This window comes from Octodon degus, unplaced genomic scaffold (genome assembly GCF_000260255.1).
Source record: "Octodon degus isolate 3935 unplaced genomic scaffold, OctDeg1.0 scaffold00147, whole genome shotgun sequence".
NCBI classification, from domain to species: domain Eukaryota; kingdom Metazoa; phylum Chordata; class Mammalia; order Rodentia; family Octodontidae; genus Octodon; species Octodon degus.
The window spans coordinates 5,592,385-5,617,760 of NW_004524723.1; the positions used below are offsets into that span (position 1 = coordinate 5,592,385).

The 25,376-nt window shown below is 41.7% G+C and overlaps 1 protein-coding gene and 1 non-coding gene across 6 annotated transcripts in view; one reads left to right on the forward strand and one right to left on the reverse strand.

The window, feature by feature from the left end:
• Window positions 1-10: 10 nt before the first annotated feature.
• The window catches only part of Parp9 (poly(ADP-ribose) polymerase family member 9), a 40,487-nt gene continuing 15,121 nt past the window's right edge, over window positions 11-25,376 (forward strand). The window contains exons 1-8 of one of the 5 annotated variants that reach the window (XM_023702219.1): window positions 11-95; window positions 4,886-4,990; window positions 5,802-5,943; window positions 7,820-8,676; window positions 11,710-11,931; window positions 13,375-13,593; window positions 17,967-18,024; window positions 22,751-23,083. In XM_023702219.1, the coding sequence (XP_023557987.1) occupies window positions 4,976-4,990; window positions 5,802-5,943; window positions 7,820-8,676; window positions 11,710-11,931; window positions 13,375-13,593; window positions 17,967-18,024; window positions 22,751-23,083 (1,846 nt within the window). In that variant the 5' untranslated portion in view covers window positions 11-95; window positions 4,886-4,975. Of the gene's footprint in view, window positions 158-4,885; window positions 4,991-5,801; window positions 5,944-7,819; window positions 8,677-11,709; window positions 11,932-13,374; window positions 13,594-17,966; window positions 18,025-22,750; window positions 23,084-25,376 lie in introns of all 5 variants that reach the window. The other 4 variants (XM_023702216.1, XM_023702220.1, XM_023702218.1 and 1 more) reach the window with 4 other exon arrangements.
• Window positions 3,533-3,673, reverse strand: LOC111812874. Its single transcript, XR_002818249.1, has one exon. It is a non-coding gene; the product is annotated as a U4 spliceosomal RNA (small nuclear RNA).

Consider the following 25,376-nt stretch of genomic DNA (forward strand, 5'->3'; position numbering starts at 1 on the left):
GACAAGGCCGGGACAGTCGGGGCTGAGGCGCGACCCGCCCCGCCGAAGACCAGGAGTTTCAGTTTCGCTTCCCAGGAGGTCCCTCCCTGTTCCCGGTAAGGCCGCCTCCGCATCCTCTCGCAGCTGCTCGGGTGGTCGACGTCCTCTGGGTGAGTAGGTCGGTATCCTGGGTCGGAGCTCCCCCAGGCTCCCGGGGTCCCTGCCCTGCAGGCTCAGCGGCCGCCAGAGTCCAGGCCAAGCTTCCTCCTTGGAGGGCTGGGCCAAGAAAGTTAACTTTCGACTGTGCTGACTTTACTATTACTGGACGCTAAAAAGCAGTTTCCGTTCTAAATTCAGATGAGACTTAGCTAGTTTTTATTTTGGGTAATTGAGGCTTTTTCCCTGTGCTATGACTAGCTCATTGCCCCCCCCCATCCCTCTTCCCTTCCCCATCCCTCTTCCCTCCCTCATCCCCCTGCCCCATCCTCCTCCCCCACCTCCCTTCCCTCCCTGTCCCTTCCTCCCCAACCCCCTTCCCCCCACCCCACTTCTCCCCCTCACACTCTCCCCCCCAACTCCACACGTGACATTGGCGCCTGAGGCTTTTGTGCCCTCCTTCCTTGCTTGGTCAGCAGCCCCTAAATTGGGGCAGATCTGTCAGCAGATGGGGACAGGGAGAGGTGGGGAGAATGAGGGATTATGGAAGGGCCTGCTCTGATCTGTCCTGTCCCGGAGAAATAGGATGGGAGCCCTGAATGTGAGTTCTAAAATTCTCAATCATATTTTAGAACAGGTGAAATTAATTTTACTGATGTGGTCTTTAGCATAGTATATCCAAAGTTTATTTATATATCTTTATTTGCTTTTTTTAATTTGCTTTTTTGAGGCAGGGTCTGACTATGTAGTTTAGGCTGGCCTTGAACTCCGTAGGTAGCCCAGACAGGGCCCTCAACCCAGCTGTGATCCTCCTGCCTCAATTTCCTCAGCGCTGGGATTACAGCGATGCACTACCCCACCCAGCTATCCAAACTTTCATCATCTTAGCCTGTAGTGGTGATACCACGAGAGCTAGATTCTAGGTTCGTGTGTACAGTAAGCAAAGAATTCCAAGTTTCTGTCCAGTGGTAAAAGTAAAACCAGCTACATTTATTGTAGACAAGAGGAAGCTATGCCCAGTGCAAATCTTTGCTAACAGAAACAAAAAGGTGGCACAGCAGTAAAGGGGTTTCAGAGCAATGGAAATAAAAAACAGATAAAATAGGCTTTGGATTTTAAATGATGTGTACCCCTCACATGTAACTCTCACTGGGTCCCTGGGTAAGATTGATAGATATGATTGACAGGGCACTAAGTCCTCTCAGAGGTGGATAATAAGCATGCCTATCCCAGAATGCAATCTAATTAAATCACATTCAGTAGATGCAGGCCATGCATATGAACCTTTAACGAGGTTTGAGTGGGAAAGGTCAGGCCGTGAGCTCTAACATGCTTGTGCTCTAGCCTGAAGTGTGAGAGATCTCCTGAATCATTGTTACTTTATTTCTGCATCTCTTAGGACACTGGAAAGAGGATCGGGACTGGGGTGTGGCCTAAATTCAGGTGGCTGGAGGGGGAGTGGTCCCCCAATGCCCGTTGTCCTGCTGTACTAATAAGATAGTGGATATTCTTTTCTGGCATCCTACATCTTTGACATCCAGTGTTTTTCTTACACTTATCTCACATGTCAATTTAGACTAACCATTGTCTCCCTAACATTCAACAGCTCCATGTGTCTAGTAGTGGCCTACCTTAGACAGCACAGCTCTAGATAGTGAAAGGTTTTCAAGATTGGCGGAGAGAAATTGAAAAGTTGGGACAAGGAAAGTAGGAAAGTGATGTGGTAGGTTTCCATTTTAGAAAGATGGGGTGACAAGGAGGCACAGGATACATTTCTAAGCAGGGGAAGGCCAGAGATAAGACTTCCACATGTGGCAGGTAAGTCTGGAAATGGGTCAGTCTTTGTGGGCAGCAATATGGCAATATTATCAGAATCATAACTGTGTATACTTTGTGGTTCCACTTGTAGAAATGTGTCCCATTGATGTATCAGTTCCTGTAGAAAGTGGCCTCTGCATAAAGCTGTTTTTCATTTTTGTTTAGAATAGATTTAAGATGGGGTTTTCTTGGACGTCCATAAAGAGGCCAATATTTAAATAATTTAGAGTGTATCTATACCATAGAATAAAATGAGTAGTTTTACAAATAAAAGTCAATCTCAATGTGCTACTAGAGGACAGATCTCTAGATACATTAAGTGGGACCGATAAGGCACAGAAAAGCATATACATACAATGATACCTTTTGTGAGCAAGTGACTCTACAAGGATACAGGGGAGGTACTGGTTTCCTATGATTGGAGTTTAGTGAGAAAGATATAAGCTAGCCTTTTACACTCTCTGAATTTGACCCAAATAAATTTAATACCTATTCAAACAATTAACTATAAAAGCAGATACTACCTCAAAATGTTTAGAAAGAGTATCACAGCGGTTTAGTGTGGACTGTTACCTTACTTGGTTTTGCGAGCTGCCCAGGGGATTGGTGGGTCATTGAGGTGTGGCCGCAGGGATCCTGTGTATGTCTGCTCTCTCATCCTCTCCTCTCTGGCACTGATCACCTGCCCTGTTTCGTGGCTGCTAGCTGCCCATGGACTGAATGTCCCAAACCATGAGCTGAATCAAACCTCTCCTTTATCATGTTGGGTGTTGGGAACTGTGTTCCAGTGATGAAAAAGCTGACTAAGAAAAGTGTATTTTTGAGACCCTGGGATGCAACAGCATCATAAGGAAAGCAGGGTAGGGACATATTTGAGAGTGACTTAGGGTGGTCAGAGCCCAGAGATGGACTGGATATGGGACAAAAGAGAAGATTTAAGGATAATTCTTAGGTTTCTGATTTGAGTGAGCAAATGGTGTATCATTTACTCAACTGTGGAATCTAGCAGATAAGTAACGCATGAATTTTAGTGAGGACAGAAGGGAGGAGTAGGAATAAGGATGTAAATCATGCAGAGGCTGTGTTGGAGGGGATTATGTGGCAGTAAGGTAGAGTTGGAAAGCGAAGAACCTTAGCCTAGACATATAGACATGATGGTCCTGTTTGCTGTTGACTGTTAAGCTTGGAAGTGGATGAAACTGTCCAAGCAGATTATGTGGAATAAGATGAGCAGCGCCTCTCTGGCAGAATGCTGAGCAAATAATTAATGGATGGAAACAAATTCAGGGAAAAGACTTGTAAAGACAAACAGAGGTATCTGAACAACCAAGAGAAGAACATAGGAAAAATCAAGAAAATCAATTTTCAGGAATCAAAGAATGAAATATCACAGAAAGAGGTCAAACTCTTTTCTATGACAGTTCCTTGGGGTTAACCACATGGAAGACACTGACAGTCTTAGAGGAAGGGCTGAGGTGGGGAGCCAGACTGGTAGGCTGAGCAGGCAGGTGAGGAAGAATCAACCTCTATTTTCAGAAGTTTGTTGGTTTTTTTTTTTTTTTTTTTTTTTTTAATCCGGTCTCCGTAGAGACCGTCAAAAATTGCCAATGCCGACTATATTTCAAGTCATCATGGCGGGGTATTAGGAAAAGTTTTCAATTAGCAATAATCACGCCTCGGATAAACCTCATTGGCTACGCTACTGTCACTGCGCAAAGCTTATTTTCAGAAGTTTGATTCACTATGAAGAGATGGAAACATGGTTGCCTACAGTGATGGAAAATTGGGAGGGCTTTTGTTGTTATTGTTATTTTTTTAAAGGGAAAGATGAAAGTTTTAAGCAATGTGTTTCATGTTTCCAAAATTCTTTGGGGGTAAATAGAAACCGTGGATGCCACCTTTACATGTTTTTCTCTAGGCCTTTAAGGCCTGGACTGAGGACAGAAACAAGGGCGACGTCTAGAGAGAAAACCCAGCAACCCACAATCTGCCCAGAAGTCGTCCTTCTCTTGTGAAAACACCAGCCCCCTCTAGAAGCAGAAATGCATCTTGTCCCTTTCCTTGTGTGCTGTGCTACATTTAACTCTTCCTGCAGGGTTAAAAATAGCAGTGCTCTGATATTGTAGCTGATTCTATATATTTTTTCTATTGAAAAGGTTTAGGAATCACTTCAGAGACCTAAAGATAGTATCAAGTGTGGACCACTGTATCTTTAAGTTCTCATCCTCATTCTAACAATTTACAACCTTTTAATTTGTACCTATGAGATAGAAAGTCATTGTGATGTAATTTCTCCCAGATTTTTTGATTTATTATTTAGACTTGTGCTATCTAGTTAGGTCAAGGATATTTATCACAAGCTCAGTAACATACAAGCCTCATAAGAACAAATAGAATTTCTTTTTTCTTCAAACACTCTTCCCTGGCAGGCTGAGGCAGTAGGATCACTCCAAGTTCAAGGCCAACCAGACCTGTATAGTGAGTTCAAAGCCAACCTAAACTACACAATGAGAGACCCTGTCTCAAAAAAGACAAAACCCACTCTCCAGGGGTTTGCACTGGCTCTCAAGGCTGCTTTTTCCTCATAGTTTTTCAAATGCTTTGTTCAGTCTTCAGTCTTTCTCTTCTACATATATAAAAGCCTGCTGCATCCTTCAAAGCGTGGCAGGAGTCTTACCTTTTCCATAAAGCTTTCCCTGGCCCTGCCCTTACAACCTTCCCACTCTCTGAAGTGCTGCCGTGGTTCAATTAGAACTGCTCCTGAAAGGACCAAAGGTAAACAGTAACAGCAATAGCAAAGCAACATGTGCCTGTTCACCGAAGGGGAATAACTACCCAGGATCAGAAATCTGGTTGAATCCTCCTATAGAATATTTGCACATATCCTCCACTCACAGTCAATGCTTACTGTGTTCTTTCTATTTATTCCTAGAAGTAGGCCACCATATCTGGGAACTATAGTCTATATTCCGAAACACAGAAGAGGATATAAACACTTGAAGACCCACCAGGGACCTGGAAGATGGCCTTTTCCATGGTAAAAAGTGTAAATATCTGCATTTCATGAATCCCAATCAGCATATAGCTAACAGCAAGAAATTTGGAGTCTGTGGTTATGCCTACCCTTCTGATGTGGTTTTAATAGCCCAGTGGAAGTCTTCTCCTTGGGTACCTTTCAATAGCTCAGCTGGTAGAGCCGAGCACTGTAGAGCTGACACACATCTGTGGAAGTCCTCCTTGCATTATGTGGGAAATGGGAAAGCATGACTATGCTGTGGAGTCAACTTGAGGGTGGATTTTGTTTTAAAGGCCCCTTCCATATTGTTTGGATTCTTGTCACTCATTCAGCAGTTCCTTTTCAAGATAAGAGAAGAGAATGATAGAAAAGGAGTAAAATCAAAGGAATAAGGGAAAACATTTCATTTTCTAAGTCCAAATATTCTACATGAAGGCTTGTCATGAAATAGTTGAAAATGTGTCTTTTCTGTTCTATTTGGGGGAACCCCATAGGACTTCAGAAATTGGAGCCTGTCTCAGAATTTGAGGTCATTTCAGTCTGTGATCTATGGGACTTTCCAAGTATTCATCTCTAACCCTTCGTCTCATTCTGAATAAGAAGTACATTGACCTCTAGGAAAGGGAGATAAGTCTATGCTTGGTGGAACATTTAGTATTTTCAGTGCGTCAGATGCATAGAAAAATAACGACAAAATACCATGGACTTCTGTCCCAAACCCAGTGCTCTGAGCAGAAATTCTAATTTGTGTTTGTTACTGTGTTTTAGTCAGTAGTAGTCATCTGTACTCATACAGCTTCATTTTTTTAAAAGCCATTCTCATTTTTCACAGGGTGCTGGAGCAGCATCTTCCAAGGAAGAATCAGGTAGGACCAACTCACTGTCACTCTTATTTCAGAAGGGCTGTGCTCAGATCTTTCCTCAGTGGAGAAGAGGGAGCACGAATGGAGACTGTGTCCCCCACAAGTGCTCAGGTGCGTGGCTGCAGGTCCCAGCAGCAACCCCATTTGTGCTGCAGGAGGTAGCTGCCTCCCGGCAATGTGGCCCCCACTAGTGAGTTCTCTTAAGGCCTCCTGGGCCCTTCCCTTTGTCCAACAGCTGTGAGACTCTCCTGACTACAGTTCTACTGCTGAAATTGTCTGGAAAGAGTGGACGACTGATTGACCCTTTGCTCAGCAAGGGTGAAAGAGATGAATGTTACCTACCTGGTCATGTGAGATTACCAGCCAAACCTGAAGGCACCTGAGCACAAATCCTTGATTGCTGCTTCTTTGAGTCACAGAGATCATCTGAGGTCTTTCTAGTTGGCTCAGATTAGAAATTAAACTACTAATAAGTAATAACCACATTTTATCTACTTTAGCATGCACATTTTTTTCACATTTTTACACCTCTGAAATAAGGCTAGCACAGTTCATTGGGCATTGTTTTTCCTTTATCAGAGGCATATAACAACAATGTTTTAGACACCATGAAATACTGTTCTAGCTTGAGTTTTTCAGAATGTAAAATGGTACAAGTGGTTCACCACGAAAGAAAAGAATCCAAATTGGGTAGCTGGGGCCATCAGTCTGTAATGAAAATCTGCTAGTTAGAGATGTCCCATGTTGGGCATAAGTGGCCTTGCTCAGCCCCTGATGGGGGTCATCCTGGGAAAATTGTTTTGTGAGAGAGCTGAGATGAACTCTCCAGAGGCTGAAAGATGGAAGCTGCAAACTTACTGTATTTCCCACTTCATAACCAAATTGAAGGAGGAGCTGAGCTTGACATCAGCTGGCATCTTGTCTGCCACATACAGTACATAGATTTTACTCAACTAATTTTAATTGTGCCATGGAATAGAAATACTATGAATTATTTACTGTACCAGACATTGATGGTGTTTACCCATTTGCTTGCCTGATGTCCTTCAACCCTTTTTTCACAAGCAACAGCTTTGGCCAATGACACACAGAAGGCAGATCAGAATCCTAACTCCTATAATTACCCCTTTGCATTATAACTCTGAGGCACATGATCTTTACTCTGCTAGTGGAGCTAAACTTCATTTGTTAAGTAACACACTTTTTATTCTTTTTCTCCCCACCCCCTTTTATTTTAATTTGTTACAGGGTCTCACTACACAATTCAGACTCATAGTGATCTTCCTGTCTCAGCCTCCCCAGTGCTGGGATTACAAGAGTGTGTGCCCCCACTCCCATTCCCGGGGCCATACAGCATGTGATACTGGGACCAAACTCCCTTGTGCTTGCCAGGCAGGCACTTAGACTGCTGAGCTATCTCCCCAACCCCATTTTTTCCTTTTAATTTTTCACCCTGCCTTTCTTAAGCCAAGCACATAATATCTTCTAAGATCACCTTACAAAGAAACTAATTACACTCAAAATTCTTGTCTCAGGGCTTTCTTAGAGAACTTAGTATGGGGCTCTAAGAAAGCAAAAAATGTATTAATAAAGCCTCCCTGTGTTTCTAATTTATAATTAAGTTCCTGTAAATACATGTGTGTTCATCATGACTCTTCCTAAACTCACCATTTTGGCATACATTTAAAAAGATGCCTGAGCCACATACACAGTTTTCTCACCACCATCACTGTACACAGTAGCTAGCACTATGGAGTACTTACTATATGCCAGACACAACACTAGGCACTTTACAGGTGACCTACGGTTGAACACTCTTAGATATTGTTGGTCTAACTATATGTCTCAGTGAAAAGGCGATCAGTGAGGGCACTGGTTTACCCTCCTGAAAATCAAAAACACATTTTTCTGGTATGAATGGAATCATATCCTTTTCAAAGGAACTTATGTTCATTTCTTTATTACTTTATCTTCCCTTCTTTTCCAGCAACTGACTATTTTGTTAAAAGCCTTAACTGCCAAATTCCCATTAATCATCGTGACTTCACAATTTTAAAAAATCAGGAGAGTGAGCTGTCCAAAGTCCTCCTGGCTAAGTTTGGCTGTACCTCCACCTTGATCTCTCCAGCCCTGCCAGGGAACAGCCAGCCTCTTGCTCAGCAAGTCTTCAGACAAAGCCTGATTCCTGGACTAGAGTTGTCTGTCTGGAAGGATGACCTCACCAGACATGCTGTTGACGCCGTGGTGAATGCAGCCAATGAAGACCTTTTACATGGGGGAGGCCTGGCCGGGGCCCTGGTGAAAGCTGGTGGCTATGAAATCCAAATGGAGAGCAAAAGTTTCGTGGCCACATATGGTAAACTATCATGTAGTGAGATAGCTATCACTGGAGCAGGACGGCTTCCCTGCAACCTGATTATCCATGCTGTGGGGCCTCGGTGGCAGGCCATGGACGCACAGAGATGTATGGATAAACTGGAAGGTACTATTGTCAGAATTCTTAGCTATGTGAACTATAAAAATCTAAACATTACAACAGTTGCAATTCCAGCCCTGAGCTCTGGAATTTTCCAGTTTCCTTTGGATTTGTGTACCAAGATTATTTTACAAACTATTAAATCATATTTTGAAAGGAACCAGAAGGTTGGTAATTTGAAAGAAATTCACCTGGTAAGCAATGAGGACCGTACCGTGGCTTCCTTTAAAGCTGCTTCAGAAGACTCTCTAGGGAAGACTTTGGAACTGGGCACCTGGACGAGTCAAGAAACCACTCCTTCTGTCAATACTCAAATATTCCAGGGCCTGACTCTGAAGATCGTCTTGGGCCGCATTGAACAGCAGATGGTAAATCCTTCCTTCTGCTCTCTCCCACTGCCAAGGGGACCCTTGAATGGTTAATTAACTGTGAAGAGGTTTTAGAATATGTACTTTGTGACATTGTGTAGGGAGCATCTTGTTGGGAGTAAGAGTGTAGACTTCCGCTACTTGGGAGTCTGGGGCAGTTGGGTCACAAGTTTGAGGACAGCCTGAGCAACTTAGTGGAATCCTGGCTCAAAGTTTAAAACATAATAACAATGAAAACAGTTGAGAATATAGCTCAGCATGAGACCCTGGGTTCAGGGTCCATAAAAAGTGGACTTCTGGACTACACCATTTGGTTACTCGCTTTGCCATTTACAAACTGAATAATCTAAAACAAACTGTTTATCTTTTAGTTCTCCTCATCTGTAAAATGAAGCTAATAGCAGCACTTATATGTTAGAGCTGAAAGCAATACCTATGAAATGCTTATAACAGAGTTCTTGACACATTATTATTGCTATTGCTATTATTCTAAGGCACCATGAAGAATTAGAACAATTTTGATCCCAATGAACTTAAAAGCTAAGATTCTTGTTTATCTAACAAGCTATTTCCTTGGAAAATCTCACTGAGGAAATAAACCATGTCTACATGTCTGAAGCAATCTATTAACAGTAACAAAAGTAATATTTAAGACCATATGAATTTGTGACACGAGTTGAGTATAATGGACGAAGAAAGACTGTTTTAAGAGACATGAGTTTTGAATCTGATCCCAAGTTGTGATGGACATGAACTGTCTGGAGGGAAAGCATTCAGGGTAGTAGAGTGACTTGATCAGAGAGACACGGAGGAACTGACAGGAAATGGTGAGTTGGGCTAGAGTCATAGATATAGGTGAAGTTGGAGGTCGAGTTCTGTGTGTATAAGCTCTGTGCCGGGGGCTGTGGAGAATACAAAGGGTGACTTAACCTTTAGCTGGGGTTCATTGCACATAGGACCTTAGGAGGGAGGGAAGGAGAAGAGGCTAACAGTGAACCTAGGCCTTTCTGGGCGAAGGCAGCTCCCCTGCCAGGCAGAGAGCACCTAGGAGGAGAAAACATGGTTTGCTCATCCCCGCAGCCCCAGTCCTCAGGGCGTGGTGTAGGTGTGCATCTGGGCTAGGTGTGCAGCAGATTAATGATGACCAAGTGGGAGGGGAAGCAGTAAGCTTGGGCTGCGCCCAATGAAGGGAAGAAATATAAGGTTGTATTCTATTTTTCTTCCCTAGATCAGTGATATCTCTTGTGGCCATAATCAAATAGACTTAACCAACAGTAAAAATACCACGTAGAGCCTAGAAGATGTTAGATAAATAAGGGGGCCCTATGAAACAAAATATTTGAGAAGTTAATAAAACCAATTTAAAATTAAAATGGAAACAAGCTAGTTAAGTAATCTGTGCATTTAATTAAAATGGTATTGTATTTATTTATTGTTAATAGTATTAGGAAATTCACACTTTTTAAAGACTGCCATTGTCCTCAAAAGGCAAATTCTGATCGCATTTTCAAAGTGAAACATTCTCAGGGCCCATGAGATAGCTCAGTGGACTAAGCACCTGCTTTGGCAAGCACAGGGACCAGGGTTCAATCCCCAGTCCTGCATGCAGTGCCGGCCTCATCCCTGGGGCACACTGAGCCTTCAACCAAATCTGGGCATGATGGTGCACATCTGTAATCCCAGTGCTGGGAAGGCTGAAAACAGGAGGATCACTACAAGTCCAAGCTGCGTAGTAAGACCCTGTACCAAATACATAAAATGAAAAAAAAAAAAAAGAAAAAGAAAAAAAAGTGAAACATTTTCAGGGCATGATGATGCACACCTATAATCCCAGCACTGGGGAGGCTAGGCAGGAGGAGAGGCATTAGTTCCAAGTCCAGCCTGGGCTACCTAGTGAGTTCAAGGTTAGCCTGAAATACATAGTGAAACCTTGTTTCAAAAAAACAAAACAAGGTGAAATATTCACTAACATCATAGATGTTAGTACTTAAGTTACCCCAAGGGAATGAAATCCATCAGCATGATTAGTAGGATCTGGACATTGGAGGAGCAAAAAACAACCCCCTTTAGAATAATTTATTTCCAATATAGTCTACACATACACAGAAAAGAAAAAAATACAGCCTTCAAATATGTATAGTATAGCTGTTTCAAGAAAAATAGAACAGGTAAAAAGTGGTTGCCTGTTGCATGGGTGGGTGAGTGGATCTGAGGACCCCACCAAAAGGGAAGCCCACTCTTCACTGAAGACATTTTGCTCCATTTAGACATTGCTCAAACACTATTTATTTTAAAACATGAATTAGGTGGTAGCAATTTGCTAAGAAATTTTATTTTCTCTCTGTTTAAAATAAAAACCAAAATAGCCCACAATGAAATAGCCAAAAGTGATGGTAGAAGGACAGAGAATTAAGCTGATTATTGATACTTCTTAAAAACAATCACAAGAAATGCTTAGAATCTAGACACGTAAGAGATGTGAACCAGGCATGGTGATGCACGTCTGTAATCCCAGCACTTGGGAGGCTGAAGCCAGAGGATCTTTGCAGGTTCCAGGTAAGCCTGGGCTACAAAGTGAGCTCAGGGCCAGCTTAAACTACTTAGCAAGACTCTGTTTCAAAAAGATGAAAAGAAAAAAAAAAGAAGTGTGATGCAGCAGAGTATTCAAAGACATCTACAGTAAAAATTAGGTTTTCCATATATGTACAGAATTTTCGAATAGAGCAAAAAGCATCATGACCATCAAATAATCACTGTCCTCTCCTCCAGATATATTAGTTTGTATTTATTTATTTATTTATTTAGGTACTGGAGGGACAAACTCAGGACTTTGTATTTGCCAGGCAGGTGTTTATGGCACTGAACTACCACCCCAGACCTAGATATAGTAGTTTTTAATCGCTATTAGATCAATGTTCATAGATCTGAGCTCTTCACAAAAGTATTTTTCAAATCTCCTTAGGGAAATACTTAAATTAGTGATTTAAGAAAGAGAAACGTAACAATGTATACTGTGCTTTCCTCCCTTTTCAGACAGATGTGATCGTTAGTTCTGTAATCCCGGATAACTTGACAGGCAGACCTGTGTCACAATCAATTCTACAAAAAGCAGGGGATGAAATAAAATGGGAACTCATGGAGCAACTAGCTCATCCATTGTCAGCTTTCCAGTCTGTACTGGTCACGAAAGGATTTCAATTGTCCTGTGCATATGTATTCCATATACTATGGCGTTCAAAATATTCTGAACATCTGGTAAGTTCAAATAAGCCATAAATTGGGGCTGGGGAGATGGCTCAGTAGAATAAGCACTTCCCTGGCAAGTGCAAGGGCCTGAGTTCAATCCCAGGTTCTGCAAAAATAAATAAATAAATAAAATAAACAAAACAAACAAATAAACTTTACACAACTGCAGGGTCTAACTAGTCTGTTCAATGCCCCTTGTTTCACTACATTCATAAAGTACTGTCAAATGGTATAGTTTCACTTTTCATATCATGCTTGTGAATATGTGAACTACTAAACAAGTATGGTTGTCACAGTGCTCTAGGTTGAAATGCTACTTGTCCCTGGCTAAATTTTAAGCAAGCATACTGCAAATGGACCCCAATACAACAGAGCCCGCTTAGTCTGTGTTCTGGTTTGCCTCATCACACTGAGCATCCTGTGAGCCTTTTCCTAGGTAGGCAGGGACCCAGCCTTTGTTTATGTCACCCTGTGTCTTAAATTGCAGGAAGGGCTGGGATTTGCCTCCCAGCACCATTGCAGCATGATCTATTACGTGTGATCACTGCCTACAGTGGGAATAGGCTCTCCAGTCAACTTTTCCTCTGAGACCTATAAAGTACAAGCATTAACGAGTAGCAGGAAGGGCTGGAGCGATAGCTCAGCAGGCTAAACACCTGCTTTGGCAAGCACAGGGACCAGGGCTTGATCCCCAGTCCCTCATGCTGTGCCAGCCCTGCTCCCAGGGTGCACTGAGCTCGCGACGGCCTGGGCGTGGTGGTGCACACCTGTAATCCCAGTACTGGGGAGGGTGAAAACAGGAGGCTCACTATGAGTCCGCACTGTGAAGTGAGACCCTGTACCAAATACACAAAAGAGAAAAAAAAGAATAGCAGGACCTTATTCAAATATAGAAAGAAGGTGCAGGTGTTGGTGGGGAGGGTTGTGTACTCCTGTAATCCAAGGAGTGGAGGGATTATTTGGGAGCCTCAGGCAAGAGGATCACTGTGAATTCAAGGCCAGCCTAAGTCCCTAGGGCCAGCATGGCAGGTTCAGGGATTGAACCCCTGGCCCCTGTGCCTGCTTATAGGCGCTTTAATCCACTGAGCTATTTGGCTGGCCCTTCCAAGAGCTCTTTATGCTAGCTTACAAATGGTAGGCAAGCAAGATTAAGCTGATGGTTTGCTCACTTAGGCAAGACTAATGCACTGGGAGAAATTACAGTGTCCTCTGTCCTGAATAGCACACAGTGGGCTGCTCAGTACCTCAGTTTCTCAGTTCTTTCGTTGCTCATCATCTAATCGTATATGTTCAGTGTGTTCCCAATAGACCGGCACCTTTCTGGCCCTCTGAGGAGATAGGAAGGTGATCACAAGTGCAGGTTAGCGTTGTAAAATAGGACCAGAATTAAGGGACATGCGAAGTCTTATTTCTCATTCAAGAAGAGATCTTAAATGTGCCTTTCTCTTCTAGGTGTTAAAAAATGCAGTGAAGGACTGTTTGGAAAAATGCCTTGCATTAAATATAAGTTCCATTTCCTTTCCTGCTGTTGGGTCTGGAAGCATTGGTATGCCGAAGAATATAGTGGCAGAGATTATGTTTGATGAAGTTTTAAAGTTTGCCAAAAACCATTTGAAAAAAAAACTAACTGTGAAGTTTGTGATCCTTCCAGACGACTGGGAGACATATTTGGTGAGTTAATACCTTCGATATGTATGGTTTGTTTATGCGTTCAACAATATCTGTTCAGTATCTCCAGTAGTGTCTACTCCACTACTTAGTGACGTCTCTTTCCTTTATTGGCATTAGTTTTCCTTCTGCCCCTTAGAGGTAAACAGTGACCTGGTGTTGGGGTGGGGTCCTTTCCTCCTCCCCTCCCTCCCTTCTAGGACCCACCCTTCTGCCAACCTATTCTACAGCCTCTGAACACTCCTGTTTTCTGAGCTAACTCCCGACCTATATCCCCAGGCTTCAGTCATTTCTGCTTCAGTCTTTGTCATCTCAAATCCAGCATATTTAAGCCAATTTTATTTTTGTCTTTTTCTTTCCAATAAATCAATTTTCCTCCAGAATTCCTATCAACCTTGGCTTTGCCTCTTGCTGGTTTTATGAACTTGGGCTGGTTAGTTTCCTTACCTGTGCCTCAGTTTCCTTACCTTAATTTAGGGGATATTTTAGGCAAGGTCTCTCTCTGCAGTTCAGGTTGGCTTTGAATTCACAGTGATCCTCCTACTTCAGCCTCTCAGGAGTCGGAATTATAGTCATGCATCCCCATATTTGACCAGTTTCTTCCTCATTATTATCATATTTTTTTCTAGAGACAGGATCTCGCTATGTAGTTAAACTGGTTTTGAGCTCACTAAGGAGCCCTGGCTGGCCTTGAATTTGCAGAAATCCTTCTGTCTTAGCCTCCCAAGTGCTAGCATGATCTGTGCCACCATGCATGACTTCCTCACTTTTAAAAGGGAATAATAGCTACCGTTTTGGGGGGGCTATTATGAAGATTAAATGAGTTAATGCAAGGAAAACCCTGAGAACATTATCTGACACATGATGATCCCTCCTTGAAGGAGGGCCGGCCAAATAGCTTAGTGGATTAAAGCAAGCAGGCACAGGGGCCAGGGGTTGCAGCCCCTGGCCTGCCACACCAGCTCCACCCCTGGGGCACACTGAGACAGCAGTTGAGACTGGGCATGGTGACACGCACCTGTAATCTCAGCACTTGGGAGGTGTAAACAGGAGAATCACTATGAGTTAGATGTAGTGAGACCCTGAACACCCTGTATACTTTTCCCTAAAATACAGAAAAGAAAACACAAAACTTCAGTGAGCTACAGTTCACTGAGGGCTAAATTATTGAGTGACTTGCTTGTCTTTTTTTAAATTAAGATTATGGATTTATTACTAGCAGGAGTGTTTGTGGTTAATGTTGCAACCCCAGTACTGCCCTCGAATTCCATTTATTCTATATTAACTTGCCTGTAGGTGATCCCAGAGAAGTTAGTTTTGGTCTAACTCAAAAAGGGGACATGTGTGTAGAGGAGGATGTCTCGTGTCTCATGGAGGGTGTCTCAGCCTAGAAGCCGTCCCCGCCCAGTGCTGTGCCCTCCACAGCTCAGTGGCGGCGTGGCAGTGCAGGACCCACTGAAGCAGGGCACCTTCTTGACACTGCCAACCTTCGTGTCCTTCGCGTGCAGTTTCACCAGTTTCTACCACGTAGGGCACTATCACCAAGCTCAGGGAGTACCCTGAGCACTTCCCTGAACTGTGCCTGAAGCACATACTCATAGGTGGAATTGGCTACTTCTAGGAAAAGAAAAAAAAAGGTTCATTCTCTTCAACACAAACACAGAAATGTACACTGCAGTTCCAAAAAAGTGCAATAAAAAATATGCAAAGATCAAACACAGGCTCAGCAATCTCCTAGGGGATCAGAATAAAAATAACCACCTTGCACGGGGTATTGTGCTGCCAGACACTGTGCTGAGCAGACGCTGTCTCATTCCATCCTCCCTGCACCCCTGCGATGAAGCACTGGTGACATCTCCATTTTACAAGTGGGGAAACCCAGCAGTTAACGTGCACGTAGCTAGTCGAGGGGCTACACCAAGACTCCAGTCTCAGTCTGTTTCCCTAAGAGCTTATGTTCTGAACCACTAACCAAAAATACAGAAAACAAATGACTTGAGATGTACATCTTTGTGTTTTGTAATTCAAGAGGATTATCTTACCTAGTAATTTATATTATATAGTGAACGTTGATCATTCCTCAGGGCCTTGCAACCTTAACACTGTATTTTATCCACATGGAGATATAGTATGTGCACAGATGTGTACACCCTTGCCCTCCTGCAAGCTTTACAGTGGAAGATGTGTGGGCAGAAAGATCAGAGGGCAACCTACATGGATCCTTGTGGTGCCGTTACTTTGGCAGAATTCCTACATTCCAGAAGATGCATTAGTCAGACAACCAGAGTTGACCTGACTTGCGAAGTTCAATTCACACTCAGCTCACAATGAAGTGATACTTATATTCAGACACTCATACTTTCTAATCCAGAAGTGAATAAATAATTCCCCAGCTGGCTGAAACACTTGTGTTCATCAGTATTTCATGATGTAAAGGTCCTGGCTGGAGCTGAGTACCTGTGAAATGGAATGGTTGGTTATTTAAATATATATTGCTTATCTACCTTGGACCAGGCATGAGACCTCAGGACAAGGAACGGATCTTTAGAAAGCAGTACTGACATCTCTCAGATCAGATCTTAGTTGCTAGTGGACCGAGCTGAAACACTGCCAAATTCTTGCCCTTTGGCTCTACTTTTCCAAGCTCTTTGAAAGCCTCCTGCTTATCCACACATTCTTTCTTCAGTGTTATTACTAGTGATTAAATTAGTTATCCTTCCTTCCCATTCAAAAGCCTTGCCTGGTTATTTTCTATCCCTGTAATACATCCTAATTTTCTTTTCTTTTTTTTGGGGGGGGGGGAGGGAGGGAAGGGGACAGGGTCTCACTATATAGTTTAGGCTGGCTTTGAACTCACTATGTAGCCCAGGCTAGCCTCAAACTTGTGGCAGTCTTCCTGCCTTGCTTCCAAATGCTGGAAGTACAGACATGAACCACTGTCCTCACACATCCTGACTTTTAAAATGACCGAGAGAAAGCTAATTTTCATCCATTGTGTATGGTAGCTTTTATTAGTCTATTATCAACAGATATTACTTATTTGTTTTATTTTTCTTTAATTTTGTTTATTTGGTACAGGGTCTTGCTATGCAGTTTGGGTAGTGATCCTCCTGTGTCAGCCTCACCAGCGCTGGGATTACAGGCATGAAACACCACGTCTGGTTTCTTTGGCCAGATGGGCTTGGTGTGCCTGCGGGCTGGGCCGGCACTGCATGTGGTGCTGCAGATTGAATCCCAGTCCCTGCGCTTGCCAGGCAGGCACTTAGACTGCTGAGCTATCTCCCCAGCCTTGCTCTATTTCTTGATAGAGCAGGAAGATACCCTATCCTAACCTCTCCAAGTAGCTAATTATAGTAAGATCATGCAAGGGCTTTTTGCTCTGGAAACTGCAGCTGCAAATATAGTTTATGAAGAAAATGCCTTATAAATTGAGGAACATTATTAAAAGCTGAGATACAAAGCAGTATTTGTTTTTTGTTGCTGTTTTTTTTTTTCTTCGAGATAAGGTCTTGCTATGCAGTCCAGGCTGGCCTCGTGCTCACTTTTGTACCCCCTAGGCCGTTCAAACTCTGAGATCCTGCTGTCTCAACCGTCTGAGTACTAGGATTACAGGCATGCCCCACCATGCCCGGTTCCAGTATCTGCCATTACTCTAGTAATAACCATCTATTGAATAAAATAATGAATACCAATTGTATCAACTTTGAACAAGGAAGACACTGACAGATGGTTCTAAATCCTAGAAGAGACTTATTTCACATAGGTATTATGTTAAGGGGTGCATGGAAATATGCACAAATGTTTTCTTATAGACTTTCATATAATAATAATTACCATGCTTAATACATATGAATGCTTACTACATACCATTTACATTTTTAAGTACTTTGCAAGAATTAGCTCATATAAATCAGGTCAATTTCTCTGCAACATTTGGTGAGCATATAATATTTAGAACTGAATTTTAATTTTATTAATTTAAAGGGCAACTGCCAATATTTATCTTCTTCAATGACATATCCACAGTTTTAATTTAGACATAATGGTGTCTGAAATATCTATTGAATGAATAAATGAATGAATGATTATATTTTGCGTTGGAACATACACTTTTTTAATGCCAGCTTCTAGTTTTCTTTCCATTTTCCCTGTACTTGTTTTCCCTTAATGTTCTAATAGTTTGTGGTGGTGCACTTGCTTTTCCCTAGTGCTTTTCTGAAGATTGCCTTAGATTTGTGACATTGGGAATGGGGCCTGACAAAGCAGATGAGGTCAAATTCAGTGTGTGCAGGAAGAGAGAGAGAGAGAGAATCAAAAGAGGTTACAATGGTTATAACCCCTGCTTATGACTCTCTGCTCTGTTTTGTTTATTATAGACTTTTCGTGCTGAAATGGTAAATAAATCCAACATGCTGAGTCTCAACAATCACAGTGGTGAGTAAGAAATTCACAGGCTCATTCTCTTGTTGATCATCTGAACTTTCTGCTCCAGATATCTAAGTAGGGTCATTCATTAGTAATTACAGAAAACATATTCAGTAATACCAGACACATAGGATGTTAACTCAAACCTAAGTAATGGCTGGGAAAGTAATGGAAACTTTAAAACACAGAAAAGGGTGATGTAGATTGCACTTCTAGGGATTCTGGTTTGGGATCTGGTTTAGTCTAAGCCAATTTCTACATGCCCCCCTGTCAGTTTTGTGGCTGAACTAGGCTTGGGATCACTGAGTTAAACCAATCCTGGCTGTGGTGAAGGGTTACCTTTGCTTCACAATCTCCTTCCTTTAGTGGAATTGGAGTGGACTGAGGTGGAATCTTCAATGACTGTCAGTGCTGGAAGCAAAGAGGGAGCACATGAAGAGATCTGACCTGGGATTGAGTCTCTTCTGAGCTTGTCTGTAAAGTAGTGATAATGAGGGTAACTGGAGATTATGAATGTAAAGGTATGCTATAAATTACAAAGCATTAAACAAATTCCAGGGTACCAATAATGGGTGACAAACTCCCAAGTGGCTAGAGAGTCCTGCTAACAGAAAGGGAATTAAGAATGGCTTCACAGATGAGAATGGCTCTAAACTGGGCTTTGAGGATGGCAAGATATCAGCGGCCAGCAGTGTGTGTTTGTGGGGGGCAGCACCCAACATGAGGAAGACCCACAGCAGCAAACAAATGCAGAACATTTCTGGGGAACTGTGAGGAATACAGAGGGGCTAAGTAGGAGGAGGAGATTTAGGCGAACATACAAACAAATGGAAAAGGAGCACACAAAGATCTATATGTTGTTAATCTGTTTTTTAAAATTTTATTTTATTGAGAAACAAATATCAATGAAACAGTTTCAAAAGGGTTTAATAGGACAGTTTCAATAATTAATACATTGTACGCTGTTATCTTCTTAGTGGCCATCCGTAGTACAAGATGCAGACAAAATATCCTGTTCAGACACTATTAGTACAAATCTTTCTTCTCATTGAATTATATGTTGTTAATCTGAATCATAACTCAAGCTTCACTATGCATGATAGTAGTTCTTGAGGACATCTATAAAGGAATTAGCTTGTGATGATAATTGACATAATAATTGATGATTAGTTCAGGTTATCAAGAAAAGGTTAAACTAAGAAGGGAGAGAAGCATATTTTCATTTGAAATATTTAGCTAATAGTTAAAATTAAACCCACTGTCATGACACATACCTGTGACCCCAGAACTCAGGAAGCTAAGACAAAAGGATTTTGGAAAGTCCAAGGCCAGCCTGGACTACTTAGTGACATCCTGTCCAAACAAGCAAACAAATGAACTGTTGAAATTAAATGTTTTAACTAGGCGTGGTGGCACATGCCTGTGATCTTAGCACTCACACTTGGACAGCTGAGGCAGAGGAGGATAATGGAGAGATCAAAGCCATCCTGGGCTACAAAGTGAGTTCAAAGCATAGCAAAACCCTTTCTCAAAAAAAAAAAAAAAAAAAAAAAAAAAAAAAGAGGGCTGGAGATGTGGCTTCACAGTAGAGTTCTTGTGTTGCATGTACAAGGACCTGGGTTCAAGGGCCTGGGTTCAATTCCCAGCATGACAAAAAAAAAAAAAAAAAGTTTTGATATGTTTTGATGCTAGAAGAGTATCCTTTAGTGATCTGAACAATTTATCTAGAAGAACAGTTCTTTTAATAATGATGGATTTGGGCGGGGAGATAGCTCAGTGGATGGATTAATGAAGTACCGCTGTGCATTATTTTTATTTGCTCTTAAAAAGTAATATAAGCTCCCTGAAATAATAAGAGATTAAAACAAACAAGCAAGCAAGCAAATAAAAAAACAAAAAAATCCATATGCCTCTAATTAAAATACCCCTGTAAGTTTTTACTCTTGTCTAAAACATTGGATTTTAGGCCAGCCAAATAGCTCAGTGGATTAAAGCACCCACAATCAGGTGCAAAGGCTGAGGGTTTGATCCCCAGGCCTGCCATGCCAGTCCTGCCCCTGGAGCACACTGAGATGGCAATTGAGACTGGGCGTGGTGGTGCATGCCTGTAATCCCAGCTCTTGGGAGGCTGTAAACAGGTGGATCACTACAAGTCCAATCTAGTAGTGAGACCCTGAAAACCCTGTAGACCCTTCCCTAGAATACAAAAATAAATAAATAAATAAATAAATAAACGATCAGATTTTATTTCTACTCAGAGGGAGTTCTGTCTTACTGCTTTGTCATAGCTCCTGGTGCCACCTAACTAAAATTACCAGGAGAAAGGTGCCACTTGCCCTATTGTCCCAGGATTACTACTGGGCAGCAGAATTGTGTAAACACTGGAGTCAGATGCCCACACCACGAGCTTTGTGGCCAGCACTTAACTTGTCCTCTCAACCTGGACAAGGTACTTAAGGACTCTCTCTGAGTCATAACTAACTCTTCTCATTTGTGGTACTACTAATTGTGCTTCTAGTGTTTTGAGGCTAGCATAAAATAATACTTGTAAGCCCTTGGACTAATACCTAGAACAACAAAGTTAGTGCCCATTACTTTCCCTCCTCAAAATACATATCTGAGATTATGTTTGAGATTTGTCCATGCAAAGCTGTTGACTTTTCACTGCTACAGTAGTACTCTGTTACTGAAGGACATTAGATTATTCCCAGATTTTTGCTGTTGCCAATAAAACTGGGCATTCTCATACTCTTCTCATATAAGTGCAAAAGTTTCTTTAAATAATATAATGATTTTTCTAGTTTTATATCTTTTGTGAATATAGTTTTGTTTATTCTGCATCCTTCCCAACACTTGTTGGTTTTACACTTAGGAATTTTTGCCATCCTGATGGGAGATTTTTTTTATTTCTCTGATTTCTAATAAGATAAGCACCTTTTTGTACCTATAGGTATATACGAGCCATTTGTGTCTCCTTTGTGGAAGAAGGGATTGGAAACTGGTGATGGGGATTTCTTCTTTTTCTTAATGGTTCCAGGCAATTCTTGATCCGTTCTAGATATTACATCACTTACCACTCCCTCTCAACTAGTCCACTGTCCTGTTTTTCAAATCTCAGATTAAAATTCAGTGTAGTTTCAGTTTTTAGGGTTTCACCAGTGATTGTGTTTGTTACTTCTTGTGCGAGGTAGATTGAATGGTTCAAATCAGGCCCCCAGCCCTTCTGTGCTGGGACATAAGCATCAAATGCTTGCTGTGCAGATGGCGAGGGGGCTTCCCTGTGCCACCCTCTAAACAGCGGGCAGTCTATACATCCTACCACACAGACAAGGTACAGTAAGGAATCCCGGGTAGTGGAATGAAAGGTATTTCTTGCTTTCAGTATATTTTGATAGTTTTTAACTTTCCATTAATAAATGTGTTATTTATAGAATCAGAAAATCATGCTTGGTTAAAAAACTTTTTTTCACTCACCAAAGTCGTTAGTTTTCAGAGATGTTTAACTTTAAATCTAGTAGTAGCAATAGGTTAAGGAAATTTCCACTCCCTGGAAATAATGCTTAGTTAATATCCAGGTTAAGATTGCAAAGTGAGGGGCAGGGAGCTGGCTCAGTGGAACAAGCGCTTTCCTGGCAAGTGCAAGGCCTGAGTTCAATACCCAGTTCTGCCAAAAAACAAAACAAAACAAACAAAAAAAGATTGCAAAGTGAGGGGCTGGCCAAATAGCTCAGTGGATTAAAGCACCTGCAAGCAGGTGCAGGGGCCAGGGGTTCAAACCCTGGGCCTGCTATGCTAGCCCTGCCCCCAGGGTGCACTGAGATGGCAATTAAGACTGGGCATGGTGGCGAGTGCCTGTAATCCCAGCTCTTGGGAGGTTGTAAACAGGCAGATCACTAGGAGTCTCATCTAGTAGTAAGACCCTGAATACCTTGTAGACCCTCCCTAAAATAAAATTTAAAAATACAAAGTGAATTTATCTGTGAATTGAGAGAGGTTACACAGCAGAGGCCAGGAGTGATGAAGCCAACTCCTTACAAGCTAACTTCTGTGTTCCCAAGAAGGCTATAAACTATCCATGTAGACCCCTTTTATATCCAATGTCTCTTTTATAGTTAATTGGATATTTAATTGGAGCTGCTACTGTAGGACTGTAGGCAGAGATGAAAATATCCGTGGTAGCTTTGTTCTGCACCATTTCAAAATCTACCAATACCAGGCACAGTGATGCACGCCTGCAATTACAGCACTCTGGGAGGCTGGGGAACGTAGCGACTTAGCAAGAGCCGGTCTCAAAAAATAAAAATGGTTTGGTGTGAAGGCCCTATGTTCAACCCCTAGTACTGCAAATACACACACACACACACACACACACACACACACACACACATCCTAGCCTAATCATTGTTTTAGTCTCCCACCTGTGGACCAGAGAGGAACAAAGAGAAAATGGATTTAATGATGGATCCCATATAGAGATAGAAATAGAGATACAAGGAAGATAGCTAAGATAATCGCACCACTAATTTCTATTGGTTTATTGAAAGGAATAGTTAATATTTAATTGTTTGATCTGGGAATCTAAATAACTACTTTGAATGTAACAATATGTAATATAACAACCACTGTTAATTTCTTATCTTGTTTTGAAATTCTGTATTATTTTTATTGTTTTTTGTTTTGTCTTTGTTTTTTTGTTTTTGTTTTTTTCTCTCTAAACTAAAAAAAAAAAAAAAAGATGAAGCACCTAGGATCGATCTTAAGGGACTCAACCTGGAAGAGAAGTATGAGGCTGAGGCATGGATCCAAAAGATACTGACCGCCAAGGACTACGTCATTGCAAATAATCACATCCTGTACCTTGGGAAAAAGGAACATGAATATTTGTCTGATCTTGAAAAAACCTCAAATGTCTCCATCTCAGAAGTTATCGAGCTGGAAAAGGCAAAATTGGAAATTAAAGGAGAACGCACTGACTGCATCAAGGTGGTTGTGAACATTGAACATATGCTGTGTGAAGTTCAGGAGGAAACTGCAAAGAAAAAGGAGCAAGGCCTTAGGAGTTTCTCAGGTGTGTAGCTTCCTGTCAACTTAGAACGTCAGCTCTCCCAACTGCACTTCCTTTGGGTGTGAGTGAGCTCGTAACACTGGGAAAGAGGAGAGCAGGCTACTCTGCTTCCGTGTTAGGTCATAAGCTTTTATGAGCCGTTTTTAGGCTCTCATTCTATTATTTATTAATAAATGAAACACATACATAGAGGAAAGAAAGGAGGATGGGAGTGAGGGAAAGAGCCAACTAGCCAGCTAGCCAGCCAGACCTGACCAACCAGTGTGCCTAAGATGCTATTGTAAAGCCTAGAGCAAAACCTAAACCCAAGCCATGCGGGAAACACACACTCCTAATTCTGCAAAGTGAGCATTCAAATGTAAACATACTCTACTTGATTATTTCTTCATTGAGTTATTTACTTATTCATTCATTTATTTGTTTATTTAATGGGCCGGGTAGATGGCTCAGTAGAATAAGCACCTCTCTAGCAAGTGCAAGGGCCTGAGTTCAATCCCCAGTTCCACCCAAAAAAAAAAAAAAAAAAGAAAGAAAGACCATGTACTATTTGTTTATTTATTTATTTATGGCAGCATTAGGAGTCCTAAGTATAATTTCTTACTTCTGTGGTCAACAGAAATATTCATTGGTACCATAGGGTATGCTGAAGCATCTCTTGTTCATTTGTGGCTAGATTCATCAAAATAACTAAGAATTCGGGTCTGAACACATCTTTCGAGCAGAGCCCTAGAGCCAACCAGGAAATTATGCCATTTAAAATGTCACCCTGGGAAACAGGATTATTTCCCTCAGTCAGCTATTATATACTGCATCCAGAATAAGTGCCACAAGTATTATTGCTCTAAGTATTGGGATAAACAAGGTGGACATTGTCCCTGCTCAAACTTTAATTGCGAATACTGACAGGCAGCACACAGGGGAGTTAGGAGGGTGGAACATGAAAGCACTGTGGAAGCACTGGGCAGAAGTACCTTGCCTAGGCCTGGGCGGTCAGGAGAAGGCTTCTCACAGGAGGTGGCCTACCCAGAGAACTAAGTAGCTATTAGCCAGGCAAAGAAAGCAAGTCTCTAAAAGTAAGGGTATGCATGAGCCTAGGTTATGAAGGCCTTATAAACTTCATGAAAGCATTTACGGTTTTTCTAAGCAAATGGGAAGCTGTGGAGGAATTTAAGAAAAGAGCAGATATGTTTAGTAAGTTCCCTTACCTGTAAGGTAGAGAATGGACTTAGAAGAGGTTTGAAAATTCAAATACAAATTTCATAGGACCTTTTCTTTTCATGTGTCTATAAAAAAAGTTGGAAAGAAATGATCTAAGTGGGTGCAAGTATGCAATACATGTTATGTCCACATTTCACAGAAAATCCAGTGACCAAAAACATGGATAAAAATGTTCTACAAGCAGGACAACAAAGATTAGTATTTCCATTTAGTTTTTGAAAAGTAATGATGTGGTTATTTAAATCGACACTAGTGGGGCCAGGGAGATAGCTCAGTAGTATAAGCGCCTTTCTGGCAAGCACAAGGGCCTGAGTTCAATCCATGGTTCTGCAAAAATAAAATAAAATAAATAAATTGACACTAGTAGGGTGGGCAAGACAGCTGAGTGAACTAAGCACCTGCTTAGGCAAGCACAGGGACCGGGGTTCAATCCCTGGCACATATGCTGCACTGGCCCTGCCCCTGGGCACACTGAGCTGGCCACTGAGACTGGGTGTGGTGGTGCACACCTGTAATTCCACTGCCGGGGAAACTGAAAACAGGAAGATCACTGTCAGTCTGCGCTGTGTAGTGAGACCCTGTACCAAATACATAAAAAACAAACAAACAAATAAACACGTGACAATAGTTTCAGTTCAGAAGAACAGAAAATGAAGAAATGTTGATCTATAACATAGCCTGTAGTATCACTTTCACCACATTTGTAAGGTCAACCCACTATTTCAACAATTGGCAATTTAGAGTTAGGTAAGCCCAACTCCACTGCAAGATGATATTTTTGCTGGGGATGTATTTCAGCAGTAAAGCACATGTCTAGCATGTACAAAATTCTAAATTTGGTCTCTAGCATTGAAAAAAAATCAATTTTCATATTTAATGAGTAAGTATATTATTTCATAGCAATATGTCAGAGGTTCATGTAAACTGACCCTCTCTAGCTAGATTAAAATTTAGAATACAAACAAAATAGATGATTTTGAAGTGTAGTTATTCTAGGGAACATCAGAACAAAGAAGTTTAAGAAAAGCAGCAGTTAGGTTTCTCTCTCTCTCTCTCTCTCTCTCTCTCTCTCTCTCTC